This window comes from Danio rerio, chromosome 14, assembly GCF_052040795.2.
Source record: "Danio rerio strain M-AB ecotype USA chromosome 14, GRCz13ab, whole genome shotgun sequence".
Taxonomy (NCBI): domain Eukaryota; kingdom Metazoa; phylum Chordata; class Actinopteri; order Cypriniformes; family Danionidae; genus Danio; species Danio rerio.
In genome coordinates this window covers 55784620-55809546 of record NC_141034.1, presented here as the reverse complement: position 1 = coordinate 55809546, position 24927 = coordinate 55784620, and the positions used below count along the sequence as shown (strand labels likewise).

The 24927-nt window shown below is 35.5% G+C and overlaps 4 protein-coding genes across 16 annotated transcripts in view; 2 read left to right on the top strand and 2 right to left on the bottom strand.

Moving 5' to 3' along the window:
• The window catches only part of unc5a (unc-5 netrin receptor A), a 716311-nt gene extending 693412 nt beyond the window's left edge, over positions 1 to 22899 (top strand). For all 3 annotated transcript variants that reach the window (XM_087280938.1, XM_087280937.1, XM_087280936.1), the window contains one exon: positions 22642 to 22899. The gene's annotated coding sequence lies outside the window, so the exon portion shown is untranslated. The remainder of the gene's footprint in view (positions 1 to 22641) is intronic.
• rnf44 (ring finger protein 44) overlaps positions 1 to 24927 on the bottom strand; it is a 325815-nt gene that overhangs the window by 203583 nt on the left and 97305 nt on the right. The gene's annotated exons all lie outside the window — the stretch shown is intronic.
• Positions 839 to 19208, top strand: cltb (clathrin, light chain B). Of its 11 annotated transcripts, XR_015507887.1 has the most exons (8): positions 839 to 1241; positions 4916 to 4959; positions 8710 to 8827; positions 9488 to 9599; positions 13198 to 13251; positions 15761 to 16251; positions 16427 to 16482; positions 16558 to 19030. XR_015507887.1 is itself a non-coding variant. In XM_087282104.1 (6 exons), exons 1-6 carry the CDS (start codon positions 1061 to 1063, stop codon positions 15930 to 15932), a joined length of 681 nt encoding a protein of 226 aa, XP_087138230.1. In that variant the 5' UTR covers positions 839 to 1060; the 3' UTR covers positions 15933 to 17453. The 11 variants fall into 11 exon arrangements, 2 of the variants coding, with proteins under 2 accessions (XP_087138230.1, XP_087138231.1); XR_015507891.1 differs by lacking the exon at positions 13198 to 13251 and having other exon boundaries at positions 16558 to 19208; XR_015507888.1 differs by lacking the exon at positions 16427 to 16482 and having other exon boundaries at positions 15761 to 16094; positions 17313 to 19208.
• On the bottom strand, positions 21989 to 24923 carry higd2a (HIG1 hypoxia inducible domain family, member 2A). Its single transcript, NM_001017641.1, is given in 2 exon segments — positions 21989 to 22530; positions 24723 to 24923. Coding segments are annotated over 2 exon segments (351 nt in total). The 5' UTR covers positions 24907 to 24923; the 3' UTR covers positions 21989 to 22363.

Below are 24927 nucleotides of genomic sequence, written 5' to 3'. Positions count from 1 at the left end.
CACCACTGGGTGCAACTTCCTTAATATGCACGATATTGCTTCGAAGATTATTACCTGTTATGCTGTGTTCACACCAGACGCTGAATGCAAATTTGACCTTATTTATATAGCACATTTAAATTCAACTTCAGTTGGCTTAAGTGCTATACAGAGTTAAAAAAGAGTCATGAAAAACATTAATAATACAGATTAAGCAAAGCAAAACAATTAATAAGTAAAAATCCTTATGCATTCATTTTCCTTCGGTCCCTTAATTTATTAGGGGTCGCCACAGCGGAATGAACCGCCAACGTATCCAGCATATGCTTATTATGCAGAGAATGCCCTTCCAGCTGCAACCCATTACTGGAAAAACACCCATACACACTCATTCACACACACACTCATACACTATACGGCCAGTTTAGTTAATCAATTCCCCAATAGTGCATGTGTTTAGACTGTGGGGGAAGCTGGAGCACTCAGAGGAGACCTAAGGCAACATGTGGAGAACATGCAAACTCCACACAGAAATGCCAACTGGCCCAGCCAGGACTCAAACCAGCGACCTTCTTCCTATGAAGCCACAGTGCTAACCACTAAACCACCATGTCACCCTTAATAAATTATTTGAAATTAAAAGCACATGGGAAAATATGTGAAAGTTTGATTAAAAAGATAAGTACAGATTGCTTTTCAACACTCTTCAGAATATCTTGCTTTATGCGCAACAGAATAAAAGTTAATTTTGTGTGAACTGTCCCTTTAAATCCAACTCTGCTGCACTACACACTCTGTCCGGCAGATGAGGACAAAACGCCACAAATCATCACCTAACTATGCGCTCAATATTGATATTACAGATTTTTGTTCTAGCACTCCCTACTAACGTTTGAGCTGTGCGTCATTCAACCGCTGTCAGTAAAAAAGTGAAATAAATACTTTAAATAAGTCTACAACGTTCAGACCAGTCTAAGTTCACCCTTTATCAGCTAATCGACTTGTGAACTGGTTGAAGAAGAAAACAGCTGGAGTGTTTTAGCGTAGCTTTTTTACGGAAGCCGGTGTTACTTTATCAAACATGGCTGACGACTTCGGTTTTTCCGCCTTCGACAACGGAGTTCATACAGAAGAAGATCCCGCCGCCGCCTTTCTGGCCCAGCAGGAGAATGAAATCGCGGTGATTGAGAACGACAGCACTGGGTTCAGTTTACCGGAGGACGGAGGAGCGGCGCCCGCAGACACCTACACCATGTCCGGCGGTGAGCCAGCGCGAGTCCCGGCGGCCGCAAACACACACCCGTGCTCACGTATTACCGCTTTATATTGTGTATAAAGTATAGTACAGAGTGCCTGTTATGTATAAGTAGCAGTAGTGTAATGTACCATGGTATTTTTGGAGAACCAGGTACGTAAATGTGTAATAAATGAGTATCAATCACTTCTTAAAATGTGAGTTACCATAGTATTGTAAAAAAACACAGTATTTTAGTTTTAAATAACTTTTTCCCATGGTATATTTTCAAAAAGTATATATTATATTATATTATTTTATATTATATTGAAATACTATGGTATCACCACTGAATACTGCCACTTTACCATAGTACTAGTAACTTACAGCAGTACTTTCAGTAACTATTTTGTGACTTTGTTTAATATAAATATTACAAATTATGCACAACTAATAATATAAATCATCATCGTTATTACTCGGTACTTAAATGCACACAAAAACTATAACACAGATTAGGCTACTTGCGATAAAGTAGCGGTAACGTTACTGTAACATACCATGGTATTTTTGCAGAACCAAATACATAAATGAGTAATAATGAGTATAAATCACTTCTTATAATGTTAGTTACCATGGTATTGTAAAAAGAATAGTGTTTTTGTTTATAATAAATTATTTTTCCATGGTATTTTTAGAATAAGTATATTATATTATAATATATTCTATTATAATACTATGGTATTACCACTGATTATTGCAACTTTACCATAGTACTAGTAACTGCAGTACTTACTTTCAGTAACTTTATTTTGTGTCCTTGTTTAATATTAATCTCACAAATTATGTGTAACTGATAATATGAATCACCATTGTTATTACTGAGTACTTAAATGCACACAAAAAGTACAACAGTGTGCTTTCGTACAAGTAGCAGTAGTGTAATGTACCATGTTTTTTTTTTTTTTGAAGAACCAGGTACATTAATGTGTAATAAATGAGTAAAAATCACTTACTAAAATGTGTATATCATGGTATTTGACAATTCCTTGCAAAAAATATAGATACTTCATTGAAAGGATTTTTTTAATGAATATTCTATTCTATTATATTGAAATACTATGGTATCACCACCAGATACCGCCACTTTACCATAGTACTAGAACAACAGTACTTTCAGTTTCACTCTTTTACAGCTCTAATTAGTGCATATTATAATGTATAATACAGAGTGTCTGTTTCGTATATGTAGCAGTACTGTTATGTACCAGGTGCATGAATGTGTAATAAATGAAGTTCAAATCACTTCTTAGTGTTCATGGTATTGACAATGATTAGTAAAAAGAATCGATACAGTATTTTTGGTTAAATTACTTTTTCCTATGGTATTTTATCTAAAAAGTATATTATATTATATTATATTGAAAATCTATGATATCACTACTGTATACAGCCACTTTCCCATAGTACTAGTAACTTACAGCAGTACTTTCAGTACCTTTATTTTGTCACAGAAACGCCAACTGACCCAGCCGAGGCTCGAACCAGCGAACTTCTCGCTGTGAGGCGACAGCACTACCTACTGCGCCACTGCGTCACCATTAAAACTTTTTTTCAGAAAAAAGGAAACATTTAATTTAAAATAAATAAAGAAAATAAATAAACTCTAAAAAAGTTAGCAGCCCTAAATAAAATAAAAAAAATTAATGAAATTAAATATTATCACTCATCCTCTTCTAAATAAGAGTCGCATTGCAGAAAATTGCAAAAAATGACATTTGTACTTGCATAAAAATAAAGGAGCAAAATAAATAACACAAAACTTAAAATAGCAAAAACGAAATCAAACCTAATATCTCCAAAACACTTAATGACAGAATTTTGTAAAAAATAAATAACTAAATAAATAAAGTGCAGATTTATGCTTTAACTAAACACTTAAAACATGCAAGTAAAAAAAAATAAACATTTAAAACTTTATTTAATGCAAATCCACTTAGATCCACTTGTCTTGTAAACAAAGCAAGTATTTCATATATACATATATATTGACTAGAGGGCTGCATGGTGGCGCTGTGGGTAGCATGATCGCCTCACAGCAAGAAGGTCGCTGGTTCGAGCCTCGGCTGGGTCAGTTGACATTTTGGGTCAGTTTGCATGTTCTCCCAGTGTTGCCGTGGGTTTCCTCCGGGTGCTCCGGTTTCCCCCACAGTCCAAACACACTATAGGTGAATTGGATAAACTAAATTGTCCGTAGCGTATGTATGTGATTGAGTGTGTGTGGATGTTTTCCAGTGATGGGATGCAGCTGGAAGGGCATCCACTGCGTAAAACATATGCTGGATAAGTTGGCGGTTCATTCCGCTGTGGCGACCCCTGATTAATAAAGGGAGTAAGCCGGAAAGAAAATGAATGAATGAATGAAAATTGACTAGAAGACAAAAAACATTACATTACAAACTGCAATTGTACATAAATCCTAAATTGTAATTTTGTTTTCGATCCTGACTGCATGTGTTTTAAGTCATTGTAACTTATTAAACTAAGTTAATCATCTTCTAACTTAAATTTACAAGTTGCACAAGCTGTTTTAAGTCAGTTTAACATAATATAAGTTCAATGGATTCATGAGGTTAATTTGATTCAGCTTACAAATTTAAGGCAACCAGGATTTTCTACAGTGCATTAGTTATTATTATGACTTAAATTAATATAAAACTGAATAAATATATACTTACACATACAAAAGTAAATAAACAAATTCACTGCGGACCTACTCATGCCTAAGAAATAAAGCTAATAAGACAACTATTAATGAATGAACTCAATATATATGTCGTGTATGTGAATGTCTTCTTCTTTTTTTTTTTATATTTCCCAAATGATGTTGAACAGATTCAGGAATTTTTCACAGTATTTCCTAAAATATTTTTTCTTCTGGAGAAAGTCTTATTTGTTTTATTTCGGCTAAAATAAAAGCCGTTCCTAATATTTTAAAACCCATATTAAGGTCAATATTATTTGCCCCCTTCCGCAATATTTGTTTTGGATTGTCTTCAGAACAAACCGCTGCTATATAATGACTTGCCTAATTACCCTAACTTTAACTTGTGCTGTCATCCTGGCAAAGACTAAATCAGTGATTAGAGATGATTAATTAATTAAGATGAGTGATTAAAACCATTATATTTAAAAATATTTTGGAAAATCTCTTCTCTCCGTCATAACAGAAATTTAGGGGAAACATATTCAGTAGGGCTAATAATTCTGACTTCAACTGTATAGATATTAAATATCTGTGTCCATAAATAAACTAAATAAAATGAAAGCAACACCAAATTAACACACCTTCAGTTCATGCTGGAGTTAAAAAAAGCACACCTGAATCTGTCAAGACAAGTGAAACACAGTAAAAAAAAAAAGCACACATGCGCAGTGTATAATAATAATAGAGTCAAAACAATTGAGTGAGTCTGGCTGCATCCAGAAACTTGTCTTTTTTTACACACACACACACACACACACACACACACACACACACACACACACACACACACACACACACACACACACACACACACACACACACACACACACACACACACACACACACTGTCCAACAAGGCGCACCACATTCCTCTAATGCCTGTGATGTTTCAGCATTAGAGAATCTGCACTGAAACTCAGCTGTTTCTTCTGCAGGTGACTTTGGAGGATCCTCAGCTGTAAACGGAGACATGTTTCAGGTGAGAAACCCTCAGTATGGCAACTCTTATATTCATGTTTGCTTTTATACACCACAACCAGTGTTTGGTGTTAACCTTTGTGTGCTGTTGGGTCGTTTTCATCCACTCTGGGTGCTTTTGAATCTCAATTTGGCTCCAACTTTCTCTGTGTTTCAGCAAATGGGATGATTTTTGCTGACAAATCTTATTTTGAGACATATTTTGGGAAATTGCTTTGAAATACAAACTCAACAATACACTCTGGGCAAATGTACTACCTCTTGGTTATGTTGGGGGCTGTTTTTGCCCCATTGACTTCCATTATAATGATATTTTTGATTGCAAAGTCATGATGACAGCATATAAATATTGCATAATTGATTGTTGCTGGTTTTCTCTGTTGGGAAGAGGTAAAATGTGTAATTTTTACTGTTTATCATCATTTGTCAGCATTAACCCTTTAGATAGGCCTGTGCTAAATGAATCTGGCTTTTATATGGAGGTCAGTGGAGTGAAACAGCAGATCAAAGTGTGTGTGAAGAAATACACTTACTGTGTTTACTGTGATAGGTGGCGGGGTGGCTCAATGTTTAGCACTGTCCCTCACAGCAATAAGGTTACTAGTTTGAGTCCAGGCTGGGTCAGTTAGCATTTCTGTGTGGAGTTTGCATGTTCTCCCTATGGTGGAGTGGGTTTCCTCTGTGTGCTCCTGACTGTCCAAACAAATGCGCCATATGTGAATTGATGAACTAAATTGTCTGTAGTGTGTGAGTGTGTGTGTGTGTGTGTGTGTGTGTGTGTGTGTATGAGTGTTTCCCAATACTGGGTTGCGACTGGAAGCGCTGTGTAAAACATATGCTGGAATAGTTGCCAGTTCATTCCGCTGTGGCGAGCTCTGAAATAGGGCCTAAGCTGAAGGAAAATGAATGAATGAATGTGTTCTGACAGCTGAAAGGCTTATTTAGATTTTCTCAGGCATATCAAGGTAACTCTATATAAAGGAAAGAAACTAAGCTTTTTTGCACTGAACTGATGATCAACAGTAAATTTGACAAATTGTAGCTCTTACCAAACATAGAATGTAAAAGATATGGAAGTAGTATCCGTGATGTCACCCATAGGTTTCTGAAGAACGCAAAGGAAGTTACCAGCAGGCATGACCATTTTATTAGCTGATCATAGCACTGTTGGGGGTGCCAAACAAGGGCAAAGAGGCGGAGCTACAGACACCTGATGCCATTTTGCTTAAGGCTGGTTTATACGTCTGCGTCAAGTAGTCGGCGTAACCCACGGTGCATGCAGCGTGCGTAGCTGTACATTTATACTTCTGCACGTTGTTTCTGTTGGTCTGCATTAACTCTTCCGAAACGCTAGTTGGCAGTGAGGTGTTTATGTTCCTCTGCGTCGAGTTTCTTCGCTGGTGTTTTGCTTTTTCTGAACGCTTCCTTAATGTACAAGTGGCTCAAACTCGCTCATTTTGAGGCAGGAACCGACAGATGTGCAGCAACTTTAATTATGAGGTAAACACAAAACAAAACTTTCCATCCGGAGCTCCTTCAAGGGATTCCACACTTGTAAATAATCGCTCCTTCGGGCTCGTGCGGCTCACGACTCCGCCCAGACTCGTCAGCGCTACCAAACCAACCAATCACAGAGCTTGCGCTATGCGTCATTGCGACATGTAGTTATAATTTTCGAGAGGTGTGCGTCAGCGATGCAGACAGTCATGCCGTAGGGCTATGCGTCAACGTGTAGGCTGTGCTGTAGCATATGCATTCGCTTGACGCAGAAGTATAAATCAGCCTTTAGACAGACTTTTCTTTGGGAGAATGCTTAATACTTCATTACCTGCGACTCGTTTGTGTTCTGACCACATGTGCTTGGTTGTAAACTATATCAATAAAGTGTTTAGACTTTTAAAAAATACTGCTGTAATGCAAAACTATTGATGAAATTCAGGCATAACACTGTATGACAACGCTTCAGATGAAGTTCTGGAGCCTACAGCTAATCAGTCTGTCAGATTCAAGCTCTAAAGAAAAATATTTATGATAAATGATCTTAAATAAAACAAATACATTTATAGAGATGATATAGAAGTATATAATTTCACTCACCTGGGAAATGGACAACCCAAGCTCATTCTGAAAATGGAGCCCCGCAGACGTTTCTGGAGAACGTGATTTATGTGGCCGGAGGTATGTATGGCTGCATTTGTTTTTTTTTCAAACGAACGCTACGGGGCGGTGTGATGCCGCTCCTCTTCGCGCTCACCGGCTGGGCTGACGGCTCGCCTCCTCCGTGTGGAGGGCTTTCCCGCCGCAACCAGTTTGTCCGCTTAGCTTGTCGGGTTACGTTGTCGGAGCGGAGGCCCGGTGGAGGAGTAGCCGGCAGCGTTCAAGACCGGGTTCGAGTCCAGGGAAGAGCGGTTCCAGAAATCAGGCAGGACAAAAAACAGATTCCAAAAAATAAAGTGATTGAGTTCGTAATGGGGCGAGAATGTGGCGAAATTCGAAAACGCAGTCAAAATCAGACAAGGGCTTTTCCGATTGGCCGGCCGCCCAGTCAATCGTTCAGTCATTTAGCCAGCCAGTCAGTCGAACAGCGGCGGCTCCGGCAGCTTTTTACACGAGAACAGCGGTCTCGCAAGAGGCGTTCAAGACGCGAAAAAGATTTGCGGATTCGCAAAAACAAAAACACAAATACATACCTCCTGGGACGTATTTCGCGGCCTCCAGAAACGTCCGCGGGGCTTTCCAGAATGAGCCCGGGTTGAAAATGGAGGCCACGTGAATGGTTTGTGAGCACAATTAAGTGCACACAGCATGCCATATCACCTGTTAATTAATTCCAAAAGGCAATTGACTGTATAAAGCCACATAAAACAACACAAAGATATTATGAATATGATGAGTTCAGCAGCTAATCAGCCAGAATCAAGTGACGGTGACCAGCGAGACCTAGCTGTCACTCAAGTGGCCATGCCCTTAATTATGCAGACTAAATATAACTGGATGAGTTATAAAAAAAATTCACCCCCTCACAGTTGTCATGAAGGGTATTATTAGCTTTATGAACCAAAGTCGTTCTTTGTACCAGGCTGTAAACACCTTTTTTCTGCTTTAAAGTTGGCCATTTTAACAGTGGGGTCAATAGAAATTTGCTCCAAATGAAGCCAGGACTAGCGGAATTTTGACCAATTGCAGGTTCAGTTACTTCCGTGATTTGCTTCAAGAGGGAGAGCTGGAGGTTGCCGCTTGTTTCCAACAGGGAAAACCAGCAACAATCAAGAATGCATGATCATATGGTGTCGTGGTTTTGCAATCAAAAAATTTGATTATAATGGAAAGTCAATGGGGCAAAAACAGCCACCAACATAACAAATGGTGAGTTAATTTGCCCAGAGTGTATTGTTAGAGTGGGGCGAGGCAGTGGCGCAGTAGGTAGTGCTGTCGCCTCAAAAAGGTCGCTGGTTCGAACCTCGGCTCAGTTGGGGTTTTTGTGTGGAGTTTGCATGTTCTCCCTGCCTTTGCGTGGGTTTCCTCCGGGTGCTCCGGTTTCCCCCACAGTCCAAACACATGCGGTACAGGTGAATTGGGTAGGCTAAATTGTCCATAGTGTATGAGTGTGTGTGAATGTGTGTGTGGATGTTTCCCAGAGATGGGTTGCGGCTGGAAGGGCATCCGCTGCGTAAAAACTTGCTGGATAAGTAGTACAACACAATAGTTCCAGAAAGCTGTTGTTAACTTACATGACTGATTGTAATATTAGGACACGAACGGCATGACTGACAGCTACTCGGCTATCGCACAAGTCGACATACAGAGACAAGAGCCTGAAAGTCTGCGCAAGTGGAGGGAGGAGCAGAAAACCCGGCTGGAGGAATTAGGTATTGAAGGATTTCCTGCACATGTTTTAATATATACATGCTGTTTTATGAAAGTTTAAGGTTATTTAAAGCGGAGCTATTATGCTCCTTTTATAAGTTTTAAAATAAGTCTCTGATGTGCCTAGAGCAGTGGTCACCAAACTTGTTCCTGGAGGCCCGGTGTCCTGCAGATTTTAGCTCCAACCCTAATCAAACACACCTGAACAAGCTAATCAAGGTCTTACTAGGTATACTTGAAACATCCAGGCAGGTGTGTTGAGGCAAGTTGGAGCCAAACCCTGAAGGGACACCGGCCCTCCAGGACCGAGATTGGTGACCCCTGATCTAGAGTGTGTGTGCATGTGTAGTTTCAGCGCAAAATACCACACTAATAATGTTTTATCGCTCTCTGAAACTGACCCTTTTAGGCTTTGATCCTAATTGTGGTGTTTTGGTGACTGTCGCTTTAAACTCAAATTAGATTGTGCTCTTTTCAGAAGAAGGCGGGGCTAAAAAATGCCTGTGCATCAGCATAGTGGCAGATTCCAAAGATTATAAAGCATTATGTGTGTGGTGTTTGAGCTGAAACTTCACATATAGGGAAGTTTATATATCCTGTAAATATGTTTTACAAGCTTAAATATTAGCTTGTTTTATATATATGTGTGTATATATGAACAGATTCAGCCTCTAAAGCTGCAGAGGCCGTGTGGAGAGAGAAGGCCAAGAAGGAGCTGGAGGACTGGCATATACACCAGACTGAACAGATGGAGAAGAATAAAGTCAACAACAGGTATTTTCACCACTACACCCTTAAAGGGACAGTTCATCCAAACATCTAAATGTACAGGGCCTTGAAAATGCAGGTGAATCTTTCTTCAGATTTTTTGGTAAATCCTGCTTCATAATGGGATTTAATAGGGACTTTTAAAAACTTCATTTGGAGCGATTGCAAATTTTAACCACGAAGATACAAAATGCATGTGTTTTTAAGGAGTGATCAGGGTTCGAATTAATCATTGGCAATCAGGGGGTCAACATTTTCGGTAGTGTTAGTTTGTGTTATACATGCTTCAGTGAATCCAATTGGGTATATGCTGAAGCATGCTAATGGGACTTTTAATTTGCCAGTAACCTGGGTTAAACGCTTCTGGTGAACTGTATGCCATTGAAAAATTGTCGCGTTTAAGGTCTGTTTTCTTAAAAAATCAGCGATTTCCACTGGCTGAGTGATATCCGATATAAACTGGGTCTCAGATTGTACAAGAAGCAAATTACATCCCCCCCCCGCCATGTCTTTATAATATGAGCATTTATTTTACCCCAGTATATTCAATGGAGCTTCTGTGCTAACCTGCTGATGCTGACGGGCGCTGCGAGTAAACGGCTTTTTGTCTCGTTTTACGCTTGAGCTACTAAATGAATGCCAAAGTCTGTTTAACTGATTGTATTTTAACTACATTATAACATCGATGCTGTAAAAGGAATCGTTTAAAATTAGACAAACTAACAATAACAGGTAATTGGAAGTTTATTAGGATGGAAACAGCACTAGCTCGGCATATACCCTATTAATGCATTAATAAAACATATTTAGGTATTCTGTGTTTTGTGGCATATTTAATGTATTCTGACTCACATTCTCCTCTGATTAGCTTCATCAAAAGGTTACTGTTAGTCAAACTATGCAGCTAATTCTACTTTATTTTAGGCTGTATGTTTAAACAAGCGCTATTTTACGAGGAAACATTCTTGTGAACGTTGCCCTAGATCAGCTGGTTTCAGACAGTTAAATGAGTTCTGGCAGACTGATTGGCGCGGTTATGCATTCACAGTGGTCTGAACCATTAAAGGGGTGGTCAATTGTGTATTTATATTATCTATTATTTGATTTATTGGTCACACTTTACAATAAGGTTCATTAGTTAATGTTAATTAATGCATTTACTAACATGAACAAACAATGAACTATACATCTACTACTGTATTTGTTCATGTTAGTTAATGAAAATACAGTAGTTCATTGTTAGTTCATGTTAACTCACGGTGCATTAACTAATGTTAACAAGCATGGCCTTGAATGTTAATAATGCATTAGTAAATGTTCAATTATGATTAATAAATGCTGTATATGTGTTGTTCGTGATTAGTTCATGTTAGTAAATGCATTAACTAATGAACCTTTATTGTACAGTGTTACCAATTTATTAATATTATAATTTAAGATTCAGATCAAAGCAAACCAATTCTCACTATTTAAAGGGCTGACCTCTCATGTTACATGTTGTTTTTATCTTGTATTTAACCAAGCATTTATTCAGCACACCCTTGTTATTCACACTCTACCTGTGATTAATTCATACATTTTGTGATTAATTCATATATTTATTTATATCTTATATTTATATATATATATATATATATATATATATATATATATATATATATATATATATATATATATATATATATATATATATATATATATATATGCATTAATAATTGATTGATAGTGATTCAGCATGCACGGTTCACTTTTATTTGAAGTTAAATTTGTTTAATCAATCTAATTTATTACCTATATTTTGTCTCACCATAGTCATCAAACATATATAAATGCAGGAAACCATGGATTAAATGGACACCAGTTTTTGAGTTTAAAAATAAACACAAACAAACAACTCTAAATCAAGCACTGTGGCTCCTGATGAAGAGAAATAAGAACATTATTTACAATATTGTAGGATTTAATCTACAGCCTGGGCAAACAGTGCTCTCATACATTATCAAGTTTGTATATTAAAACTAATAATATTATAAATAATGTTCAATGTCTTTATTTTAATCTCAAAAACAGGTGACCACTGACCACTGCATTATATAAATCACCAAGGACCAGAAAATCATCTTTAATGCTCTGCTGAAACATTTATTACATGCAAACTTTCAAAATGACCATCTTGTTAGTTCCAGCATTAATATTCTGCATTTGTTGGTATATGAATAACATCTTTAAACATTTCCTCATAGGTATTTAATGACTAATGCATCTTAACTAATGCCAGCTTTCTCTCACACTTCTCAACTCTTGCATGGCATCTGATTCCCCCTGTTTTACTGTCGATTTTCTGTCGCTGAAGCAGGGCTGTACAATATATGTCTTCAGCATCGATATCGCAATATGCACATATGTATAGTCCCATCGCATATCTACCATGTAGAATTAGGATTATAGTTGAGGAGGAGTTAAAACAGACATGATTAAGGAGTAATTGCAAAGATTAACCATAAAGTTACCCCCTCAAAAAATTATGATTTGCATGTGTCTTAATGCCTGTGACTGTGTAGACATTGTTAAGCCAGTTTAAAGCATTCAGGCACAGGAGATTAACATTTTAGCAACTTCAAGAAAGATTAATTGTATTTATGTACAGTGCATATGCAATCAAGATTTTGCGGTGTTATTTATTTAACATTCAATTATTTAATTTGTGTACCTTAATACAGTATTAAGCATTTGTTTCATTTGTAACTTGCTTTACTGTATTGATCATTGCCTGTGATTTGGTTTATTACCTTTGATGCAGATGCGCCCCCCCACAAGATCATCCTATTATCGTCCAAAGATATCCTAAAATCATTCTTTCTTTCCTAACAGAGCTTTTTATTTCTATTTATTTCATATATGTTTGTCAAATGATCAAATTATACTCAATATGCATCGCAAAACAATAAAATATCCCCTCGTCTCGACTCCAGCCATTAGGGCCGCTCTAGCCAGTAGCAAACCAGCAACTACTGGGGAGGCGGGGCTAAAGATAGTAAGGCTCCATCTGATTGGTCAGATTTAGATAAACAACCAATGCATAAAATAAATGTAATTTATCACACGTCTGCTGTACATATATTGTATATACTATTATCTAGATAACGACAATTTTGCAATATATTGTGCAGCCTTACTTAATATATATATATATGTATAACAAAAAATACAATGTTTACAATACATTAAGGCAAGTACTCTATAAGTAACTGTATTTAAATGACCTAAAATAATTTAATTATATTAAATAGTTACTTTATAACTGGTTATCAGAGCCAGACAGAATCTGACTTTTTAAATATTTCCAAACACATAATAATAATTAAAAAAGCAGGTTCATACAGAATGATTAGGACCAACTTTTCTGATTTCTATGAATGATTTTCTCTGTTTTCTATCTGTTGACTAATATGATCTTATTCTTGATGCATTGAGAACATGCTTGATGTATTAACACTTGTGTACATGTTTGCATCTTGTGTGAGACTGACGTTCTTTCTCTTTCACTCTCTGGCTCCCATTTTCTCTTCCTCTCCTTTATCTCTCCTGCTTGTTTGTGCATTAGGATCGCTGATAAGGCTTTCTACAAACAGCCCAACTCTGATGTCATAGGCTTTGTGTATGTTTAATGCAAATCAGTCAAACATGATGCATTCTGTGTGTCTTGCTTACATCACATGAACACTAGTGTCACTGGAGCTCAACAACAATGTGTTTAAGTGATCAAAAATGCTGTAAAAGTATTGCAGTTTAAAATAATTGATTTAGATGTGAATATTAATTATTATATATTTAGATGTAAAATGTAATTTATTTAATGCAGATTTATCAGTATCATTAGTTTTCTTTAAATACATTCATCTTTTTTATTATACGTTTTAATGATATTTATATTTTAAAAATGTTCATTTAATCAAAAATGCTGTAAAATTATGAAATATTATTGCAGTTTAAAATAACTTATTTTTTATATTGATATATTTTAAAATACAATTTATTGCTGTGATTTAATGCAGATTTTTCAGTGTCATTTTCAGTCATTTCTTATTATAACTATTTTAATTATAATTATATTTTTAAAATATGTATTTGATCAAAAATGCAGTAAAATTGCAGAATAATTGATTTATATGTGAATATATTTTAAAATGTAATTTATTGCTTCAAATTTAATGCAGATTTTTCTGCATCATAATTACAGTTTTCAGTGTACGATCCTTCAGAAATAATTTCAGTTTGCTTAGGATACATTTCTTTTTATTATATTATATGTTTAATTATATTTATAAAATATTTATGTGATTTAATGCTGATATTGTAAAATAATATTCCAGTTTAAAATAACTGATTTATATGTGAATATATTTTAAAATGTAATTTATTGCTTATTATTATATATTTTTTGTATATATATTTATATTTTTAAAGTGTTTATTTGATCAGAAATGCTGTAAAATTGTGAAATAATATTCCAGTTGAAAATAATTGATTTATATGTGAATACATTTAAAAATGTAATTTATTTCTGTGATTTATTGCAGATTTTTCAGTGTCATTTTCAGTGTCTTATGCTTTTCAATTTGCTATACATTTTGTATTATTATATTACTGTTTTAAATATATTACTATTTTTTATATATTTATTTGTTCAAATGCTGTGAAATAATAATGCAGTTTAAAATAATTGATTTATATGTGAATATATTTTAAAATGTAATTTATTTCTGCGATTCAATGCAGATTTTTCAGTATCATCAATGCAGCCTTTAGTGTGATACTATCCTTCAGAAATTATTTAAATTGGCATAAGATAAGATACAATTTCTTCTTATTATATTTTTATTTTCAAATTGTTGCTTATTATTTTGTAGATTAAATGTATGAAATAGTTAAAAAAAATTGTATTTCATAGGAATCTATATTTCGTAATCCCCTTAATGTCCCTTTTGATCAATTTTATGCATTCTTGTTGAATAGAATTGTTAATTCACTCCAGATGTTAACACCAACATTTTAAATGTTAATCATACGTCAAGATAGTTTTGCTTTTCTTTTAATTTCTTTGATAAGTTTTACCTTTCATTCAAGAAACAATCAGCACATTAAAGCCTTCAAGAGGCCATATAATGCTGATTTATTGGTTTAAACCTCACTTGAGAATTTTTTTTTTTTGAAAGAATAAAAATTTAAGGATTGATTTTGATTTCAACTATTTATGAAAGTAATCAACAAAACAGATTAATAAAAAAAACATAATTTCTCACTGGTAAAAAGTAGTGGTGTAATGGATCACAAATTTCACGGTTCGGATCACACTACGGTTTTTGAGTCATGCATCAGTCCCTTTTTTGGATCAGCAAAAAAATGAAGACTACTGTTGCTGATAATGCTAAATGTATAAATCTAATATTAAAGTCTTGTACAACGCATCATGTATATTATTTAGTCTCATTTTTAATTATTGATTTAATAATTCACTCATAAAACCTTCATTTTAATAACTATATGTATAACTTTAGTCGTTTGTTGCCACCTATTGGTTAAATAATGTAATTGCTACAACTTCGTCAAGTTCCATTAAACAGTGATTTAAATCTACCGTAAACATCAGTGTTTATATCTGAACTATAAACTCTTATCCCAGTATTTATGTGTTGTTTGATTGATTTTAGCTTTGTAACTAACTGAAAAGTCTTGATCAAATGCAGATTTAAATGCATTAATGAATATGCAAATCCTCATCATTTATAAATAATGTTGCGTGGGTGTTGAGATCCAGATCTTTAAATGTTTAATTGTGCAGCTTTACACTGAACGCATTAATAAACAAACAGTGACAGAAAACACCTTTAATAACTTAAGAAAGCATTTAGATTCGCATTTATTTCCATCATCATATTTTACAGGTTAGCCAAAATGCGATTTAAATGACGCTGGAGGCGATATCTCTGCGATCATTACTAATTTAGGATTAATCTACAAGTTGAAAAAATTCTTAATCCGTGTGTCACGTGCGTCCCGAACCGTGGGCTGTGATCCGTTTCACCTCTAGTAGAAATTAATATTGGTTTTAATCTCATTATGTGGTATGCTGTTTCCCATGATGCTCTGCTGTGTGTTTGGTGTAGAGCGTCAGAGGAGGCTTTCCTCAAGGAGTGTGAAGACGACAGTCCTGGGACGGAATGGGAGAAAGTGGCCCGACTCTGCGATTTCAACCCCAAAACCAGCCGGCAGACTAAAGACGTGTCCCGAATGCGCTCGGTGCTCATTTCCCTGAAACAGACGCCTCTGCTCCGCTAAACGCCGCTCCATTATTATTACTCTGCTATTATTATTTCCCTCTTGCACTTTATTTTATAAACACTTTAACAGGTTTATGTTGCTAATGGGGGGGTCATTGAATGTGTACACTTACTGTATTTATACTTCCTACACTGTAAACTATCTGTCAATGAACAGTTTGCATATTTTACAGTTGTGAATTGCATTATGGGATGTTGATCTCTGCTCTGTTCATTTTTTAATGTTGTAAATTGAACTCTGCAGTTTAACAAAGTGACTTTTAGTGACATTTTAGTGGTTTGAAATCACATTATAAGAAATAATTTCTAGATCATAGGTCTTAAACTCAATTCCTGGAGGGCCGCAGCTCTGCAGTTTTGCCCCAACCCTAATCAAACTCAGCTGATCCAAATAACCGAGGTGTTCAAATAAGTCTCGAACACCTTCATTTGTTGGATCAGCTGTGTTTGATTAGGGTTGGAGCAAAACTGTGCAGAGCTGCGGCCCTCCAGGAATTGAGTTTAAGACCTGTGATCTGGATAAATAAGCCGGTAAAATATCAGAACATGCACTGGCAGCTTATTACAAGGTTTCTGTAGCGTAATATACAACACCCATCTCCGAGGCCATGGTGCTCTACCAGTAAAAGGTGATTTGCCATCTCCAGGTTGGAGGAAAGTCCTTACCCCAGGTGGAGGAGTATCTTGGGGTTTTGTTCACGAGTAAGAGAAGGATGGAGCTTGAGATTGACAGGCGGATTGGTGCAGTGGCAGCAGAAATGCGGTGGATGTACCGGTCTGTTGTGGTGAAGAAGGAGCTGAGGCAAAAGGCAAAGCTCTCGATTTACTGGTCAATCTAGGCTCCATCTCTCACCTATGGTCATGAGCTTTGGGTCATAAGGGAAAGATCTCAGATACAAGCAGCCAAAATGAGTTTCCTTCACAGGGTGGCAGGGCGCACTCTTATAGATAGGGTGAGGAGCTCTGACACCCAGGAGGAGCTCGGAGTATAGCCGCTGCTCCTCCACATCGAGAGAAGTCAGCTGAGGTGGCTTTGGCATCTGTTTCCGATGCCTCCTGGACGCCTACCTAGGGAGGTGTTCCAGGCATGTCCCACTGGGAGGAGGCCTCGGGTAAGACCCAGGACACGCTGGAGGGACTATGTCGCTCGAGTGGCCTGGGAATGCCTCGGGATCCCCCCGAAGGAGCTGGAGGAAGTGTCTGGGGAGAGGGAAGTCTCCTTAGAGTGCTGCCCCCACGACCTAGCCCCGGATAAACGGTACAAAATGAATGAATATAAAACACCAACCCAGACAATAAATCCTTTCACACTATTAAAAATGTTCAGAAAAGTCCCTTTTTTTTTCAACTTTTGAAGGTTAAAAGTTGCTGGATCAAGATCCCATAATGCAATTCAAAAGCAGAAATAAACAGGGGAAATAAATATACATACATAAATCACAAAATATGGAAAACTGCTCATTTATGGATGTTTTTACAGTGTTTATGTGTGTCTATATTGAAGAAACCACGAATCAAACAGATCATAATAAGAATTGAATTATTTTACAAGTTGTTTTGTAATATTTGAAGGCCACAATACATTAGATTAGTCCACTAGAACACTGCAAAAATGATTTTCTTACTTGGAGTTTGTTTTGTTTTTAGTCCAAATATCTACACATTCCTCAATCAAGAAGCTTTTTCTAGACAAGCAACAATTATTGTTTTGTTTTCAGAAATAATATGCCAAAACGAGTTGAGTTTTTCCTTAAAACAAGCAAAATAATCTGCCAATATGGGGAAATAATCTTGTTTTTCCTTTTGACTGGGCCGGTCACAATATCTATTTTCTGTTGTAGGATATAATGCACCAAAATTTATTACAATAAATTATATTATTGCCATTTTAGAACCATTTTATGCCACTTATTAGTGTCAAAATGACAATATAAAACCATCACAATACAAATGCACCCTTCCAGAGAACACGCCATATTTTATTCTTAAAAATATTTCATTTATTTACAGTCATTTCAACAATTTAATAATGAGGCATTATAATTAGAATGTGAAAATGCATACCCTAAATAAATAATAATAAATGTTAACAAAAAAGTGCAAGGTGAAGAGTAACAGAGGCTGCGATGTCTGATCTATTTTCAGCTGTCAGACACCCACATGAAAATATACTACAGTAATTGATTGTAAACACTAGTGTTTTTGTACCCATACTGTCACTGACAGCTCCAGTAACGATAGAGGTGTTGCACAATCAGCTTAAATGTTGCTAGAATTGGTTTTTATGTATGGCCGATATAGATTGCATCACCAAATATGACTGAGCTCATGTCCATGTGTTGTGTGATAAGTTCATATGAAGAGTTCAGATGCAAAAAAAACTCTAAACGCTGTCTGAAATGTTCTCCTGAAATGAGAAATTTTCTCAGCCTCCTATGTTTATGTTCAGTTATGTCTCTTTGAAGGCAATGAAAAGAACTTCTCCATCACTATAAATGTAAAATTACTAAGCCAACACACAAGATTTGGTGAAAAAAGCTCATTTTAGAAGTAATATCAACTGGCTTTTAGAGGTTTTTGCATCTAAACTCTTCATATTTTGATTATTATGACAGACCTACTTTAACATGATTATTTTGCTAAACACACTGGCAGATTATTTTGCTTGTTTTAAGGAAAAGCTTCATATTATTGCTTAAAACAAGACGATATGTTTGCTTGTCTAGAAAACTGTAGATATTTGGACTTGAAAGCAGATTTTTGCAGTGAACGAATCAGTGTCTCGGTTGTCCTATTAGACAGGAGGTGCTGTAAACAAACAGTTTAGTGACCGTCTCGCACCCTAAATAGTAAGCATCATTTGTTTTAGTGGCTGTAATAATCAGTAAGTGGCTCTGGTGTTTCTGCTTTTGTGTTTTTCTGTTCACCAAGAGGGAAGCTTGTATTTCTGGGCTTGCTAAGGTTTGTTTTAGTACTACTTTTCCAGATTCAAATAATGATTAGTTTATAAGTGCAATTGTTTATTTGATATTACGCAGACGGGTTCCTCATAACAGCTTCTTTATTACTTATTAAAAAGCCAAAATCATTTACAGATGAAGGACTTACTCTGATTTAGTATACCACAGACTATACTGCATGTGCTTTTATTTAAAACGGTTCATATATTTTGCTGTGTTTATGTATATTTTAGTACTGGGTAAAGATTAATTGCATTCAAGTTTAAAGTTTGTTTTAGCATATATATTTGTGCATTAAACCAATCAGAATCTCATCTTCCCTTTAAGAGTCAGTTGCGTTGCACCATTGTGCATTTGCTATTTCCATGGTGGACTTTTAGGTGTAAAAACTGAACGATTCACTAGTGAGAAAACAGCTAAACAGAGCATCTGCAGCGCGAGGACAAAGAACGAGCCTCCTCCATTCAGCCTCTTTACTTTCTCTCTTTACTCCTTTACTTTGGTGGAGTGAGGAAATGATGAACTCAATACACTGAACACATTCATTAGCCCACATGTTTAATTTCCTTTGTTAAGCCTAAAGATTTGTTTCAAAACTATTTCTAAATTCAGTTCTAATGTCCAGCAAATTAATAAATCAACAATAATAACGAAGTGTGGAGTTATATCCAAACACACGTCCTGTTCTTTAACTATCTATCTAAAAGGCAAAAACACTTCAGAGTAATACAAATAAAATCCCAAAAGTTAAATCACGTCAGACATGTTATATATGACAAAACTTGACTGAATAATTCTTTGAGTGACTGCCATAGCTATTTCACAGCACACATTTGTGTGTGTACTGTGTATAATTATTATGTATATGCTATATAAACACATGCATGCATGCACATATTTTAGAAAATATTTATATTTAGATATGTAATATATACAGTTGCAAATAGAATTATTAACCCCCCTTTGAAATGTTCTTTTCTTTTTAAATATTTCCCAAATGATTTTTAACATGGCAAGGAAATTTTCACAGTATGTCTGATAATATTGTTTCTTCTGGAGAAACTCTTATTTGTTTTATTTCGGCAAGAATAAAAGCAGCTTTTAATTTTTTAAAACCCATTTTACGGTCAATATTATTAGCCCCTTTAAGCTATATATATTTTTTCGATAGTCTACAGAACAAACCATCCTTATACTATAACTTGCCTAATTACCTTAACGTGCAAAGTTAACCTAATTAACCTAGTTAAGCCTTTAAATGTCACTTTAAGCTGTATAGAAGTGTCTTGAAAAATATCTAGTCAAATATTATTTTCTGTCATCACGACAAAGATAAAATAAATTAGTTATTAGAGATGAGTTATTAAAACTATTATGATTAGAAATGTGTTGATGAAATCTGCTCTCCGTGAAACAGAAAAAAATAAACAGGGGGGTGATTAATTCAGGGGGGCTAATAAATCTGACTTCAACTGTATGTATGTGATACAGATTATACATAAATCATAATATCTATGTAACAAAACTGTTTGTTCTTATGCATGTGTGTTTCATATATACATAATAAATATATCCAATTCACACAAACCCACACACATATATATTATGTCCAACATAACTTTTATCTTTGCCCAGCACTAATATATATATATATATATATATATATATATATATATATATATATATATATATATATATATATATATATATATATAAATAAACTTAATAAGGACTTAATAAGTTCATTATAATAGTTATTAGCCCTCATGTGGAATTGCAATTAAAGAGACTCTGAAGTTTCTCTGACTCCTGTGTGTAGGCTTATTAATTTTACTTTAATAGCGACGAATAAGTTATTCACATTGCTTTTAAAGAGAAATAACTGAACATAGGAGGCTGAGAAAAAAGGTGATTTTAGGAGAACCTTTCAGGTGGCATTTAAAAGTGCATCAGAACTCTTCAATTGTTTTTTGAAGTGCTTTTTAACAAAGCAACATTTTTTACAGTATTTCCCATCGTGTTTTTATTCTGGGGAAAGAATTATTCATTTTAGTTTCACTGCTCAATATTATTACCTCACTTAAGAAGTATTTACAAACACTGTTGCCCAATGATGACTAATTAACATAATTAAGCCTTTAAATGTCACTTTCAGCTGAATACTTGTAAAGTAACTAGTCAAATATTATGTACTCTCATTATTCATTTCATCATTTTCTTGTCGGCTTAGTCCCTTTATTAATCTGGGGTCACCACAGTGGAATGAACCGCCAACTTATCCAGCAAGTTTTTACCCAGCGGATGCCCTTCCAGCCGCAACCCATCTTCGGGGAATGTACTGTCATCATGACAAAGATAAAAGAAATCAGTAACCATTATGTATAAACAGTGTTATTCTCTTGGGAATTTCTTATTTAATTTGCATTATTTGACAGCAGGGCTAATCGTTTGTGTTCAGCTGTATAGCGCAGAGTTTGAAGCATGTGTTCTGTCAAGTGTCTGAAGGCCTCAGTTTACAGTAATGAATCCTGTGCCTGAACCGTTTCTCACTGTGACACACACACACACACACACACACACACACACACACACACACACACACACACACACACACACACACACACACACACACACACACACACGGTCCTTCTGTAGGCCTTCAGCATTCACGCTGCCAAAAAAACATGATAAATAAACCGTAGCGCAGTGAAATAATGCAGGTATTTAATGCTGGAATGTGAATGATTCTGCTGTTTGTAGTGCACGTGGTCTTTATAGCCCTACTTATTACTTAAATCGCAGATGTATAAAGTTACCCATGTTTGTACAAGTCAGAAGGCTTTGTTTATACTGAAAATATTATTTTGTTGGCTTCAAGTTGCATATTATAATAAAAAACGATGGTTAATATCTAATAAAAGCATCTGTACTTCAAATAAGCTGTAGGTTATAATACTAAAATATAATTAAAATGATTTTTTTACCCTCTTTTATAGACATTTAGCTCCCAGCCTGATTCCAAATAAATGTGTGTGCATCAATGCAGACCATGCAATAAGTGTGTATTCAATAACACATTCAATAAATAAAAATGTTGAACTCAGCCTTTTATTGTGACTTTTTTAATGTATTATTATTAATAAAGAAACGAGACTTGCATTTATCCCTTATAAGCTAAATGCAATTAATATATTTGCATATTTTACACCACACTTCTAAATACACAGGCATGATGATAAAAAAAAAACAATGCACTAGTCATCAATATGGAAAAGCAGACAAAAAGAGGCCGCTTTTTTACCGCTTAATGATAAATACTGGGCATTAAATGCATTTCAGGAGTGGCACATGAAGTGTATAAACACCGCCACCTTCTTCTTATAATATAAATGCTCTGAATTCCACATTGGCGTCATTTTTCAGCCATAAGGCCCATCAGTGGTCAATCAGTGTGTTTTTTTGGGTTGTTTCACGGTTTGGCCTTCAGCGCTGTAGCAGCTACACCTACTATAATGGCCACCACGGTGAAGCCTTGAGCGAAGATACGAGTCCTCATCAGCAGCTGAGACTGACGGGTTTTTCCCTGTTTGAAGGCACCGAGGCCGTAGATGAGAGCTCCTGCTGTTCCCAAACAACCTGAGGATGTGACAAAGCAATTAGGGATGCTCAATAGAGTTCCCACTCAAAGCCAAATATTCAGTTTTATTTGTGTAGCGCATTAGTTTCACAGTAATTCTTGTTTCAAAGCTATGGAAACAGACTCAAAAGAAAACATTCAAGCAAAACACACGATGTACACATGCGTAGCCAAATTCATGTGCATGAAACCGAATTCACATGCGTGAAATATTTATATATATATTCACAAAAACAATTCATGTGCACAAAATAAAAATACATAGTCCTAAAATACGTTTCACAAATGCAAAACACCATTTGCAAATGTATGAGTGTACAAAAAGTTTAAATGTCAGTTCATCCCGAATGAGAACGTGCAAATCCTCTTTACTTTAGATACTAAACTCGCTCATTACAAAGCAGCTTTACAAAATGTGCACATTACTGCATTATACACTCGCCGGCCACTTTATTAGGTACACCTGTTTAACTGCTCGGTAAAGTATATTTCTAATCAGCCAATCACATGCGTGCTGCTGTCATGTCAATATGGAGCAAAATCTCTGAGGAATATATCCAGTACCTTGTTAAATCAATGCCACGAAGGATTAAGGCAGTTCTGAAGGCATATGCATGTCCAAGCAAAGTGTACCTAATAAAGTGGCCGGTGAGTATATACGCATAGTTAACCTGCAGTAATACAGTATATAGGTGATGTCTGTGTAGTGTGTACATGTTCAATGAAGTGGATTTGTGTATTAAGTGTATGAAAATACCAAATGCACAGATTTTCCCCAGACTTTCACTGACCAAAGAGATGAATTCCCATGCCTTATAACTAGGCCCTCACGACATTCACAGATTCTTTAGCACATCATCTTTTTCTTTACTTATACAAATAAATATGTCAATATATTTTCAGTTTTTATCTTAATTTCAGTTGTTTTTGATTATGTGATAATATGGGAAATGTTTATATGGTTTATGTACAATGCAGTTTGTAAAGTCATGTTTTCTGTCTTTGATTAGATATATGAGACTTACTTTGTTTCCCAAACAAGTCATTTAAATTGGATTTGCATTGAAAACTTTTTTTAATTTGTAATTGCCAAAGTTAAGTGAGTTTTTCCTTATACCAAGCTAAATAATCTGCCAATGGGGTCAGCAAAATAATCTTGTTTTTCGATTTGTGATAAGATTATTTTGCTTACTCCATTGGCAGATTATTTAGCTTGATTTGAGGAAAAACTCACTTCATTTTGGCATATTATATCTTATAACAAGACAATATGTTTTGCATGTCTAGAAAATGCTTCTTGATTTAGGAACTTTTAGATATTTGGACTAGAAACAAGACAAAAAATCTAAGTAAGAAAAGCATTTTTGCAGTGTAGAGACTGCTAAATAAATGAATGTGCGAATCTAAAACCAACTTTACCTCAATTTCAAAATCCATGACAGTATATAGATGATGTCTGTGTACATGTTCAATGCAGTGGATTTGTGTATTAAGTGTATGAAAATACCAAATGCACAGATTTTCCCCTGACTTTCACTGTTTAAAGAGATGAATTCCCATGCCTTATAACTAGGCCCTCACGACATTCACAGATTCTTTAGCACATCATCTTTTTCTTTACTTATACAAATAAATATGAGACTGCTAAATGAACGAACGTGCGAATATAAAACCAACTAAACCTCAATTTCAAAATCCATGATATTCCAGGAACGCAGTGTGGGAAATCTGTGTATCGTTTTATTTACAGTTTCAGTATTTACTTATTTAATTTGGCTTTATTATCTGTATTCATGGCGAAAGCAATTCAGAATAATACACATATAAATACAATAAAACCATTTAAACAAACAAACAAAAGTTATAAGTGACTACCACATTGCACCAGAGGGCTCATAATGTATAAGGCTAAACTTTTAGTAAACAGTTTTTAACTTTAAATTTAACTCTAAGAGCTCTCCATACAGTGACACGTGTAATATATATATATATATATATATATATATATATATATATATATATATATATATATATATATAGTCTTTGACCTCTGTCGGTGTGTGTGTGTGTGTGTGTTTATGTTTATAAACGCGCTCTTGTGTGTGTGTGTGTGTGTGTGTGTGTGTGCGTGTGTGTGTGTGTGTGTGTGTGTGCGTGTGTATGTGTGATATAACAGTGTTTTAAAAGTCACCTATAGGAACGAACGGGTTCTCCTTGGTTTTCCTGATGAATTTGTCCTTGAAACCCTCCTCTCTAGTTCGCGAAGTAGGACTGAAGCCCTCGATGACGGGGGGTTGAGAAAGATCCAGCAGAACCGGCGGAGAAGCGCTTTTCCCCGGCTGATCTGGACTGACAGGAGCCGCAGCAGTAGCCATGATGACAACAGGAAGTGGAGG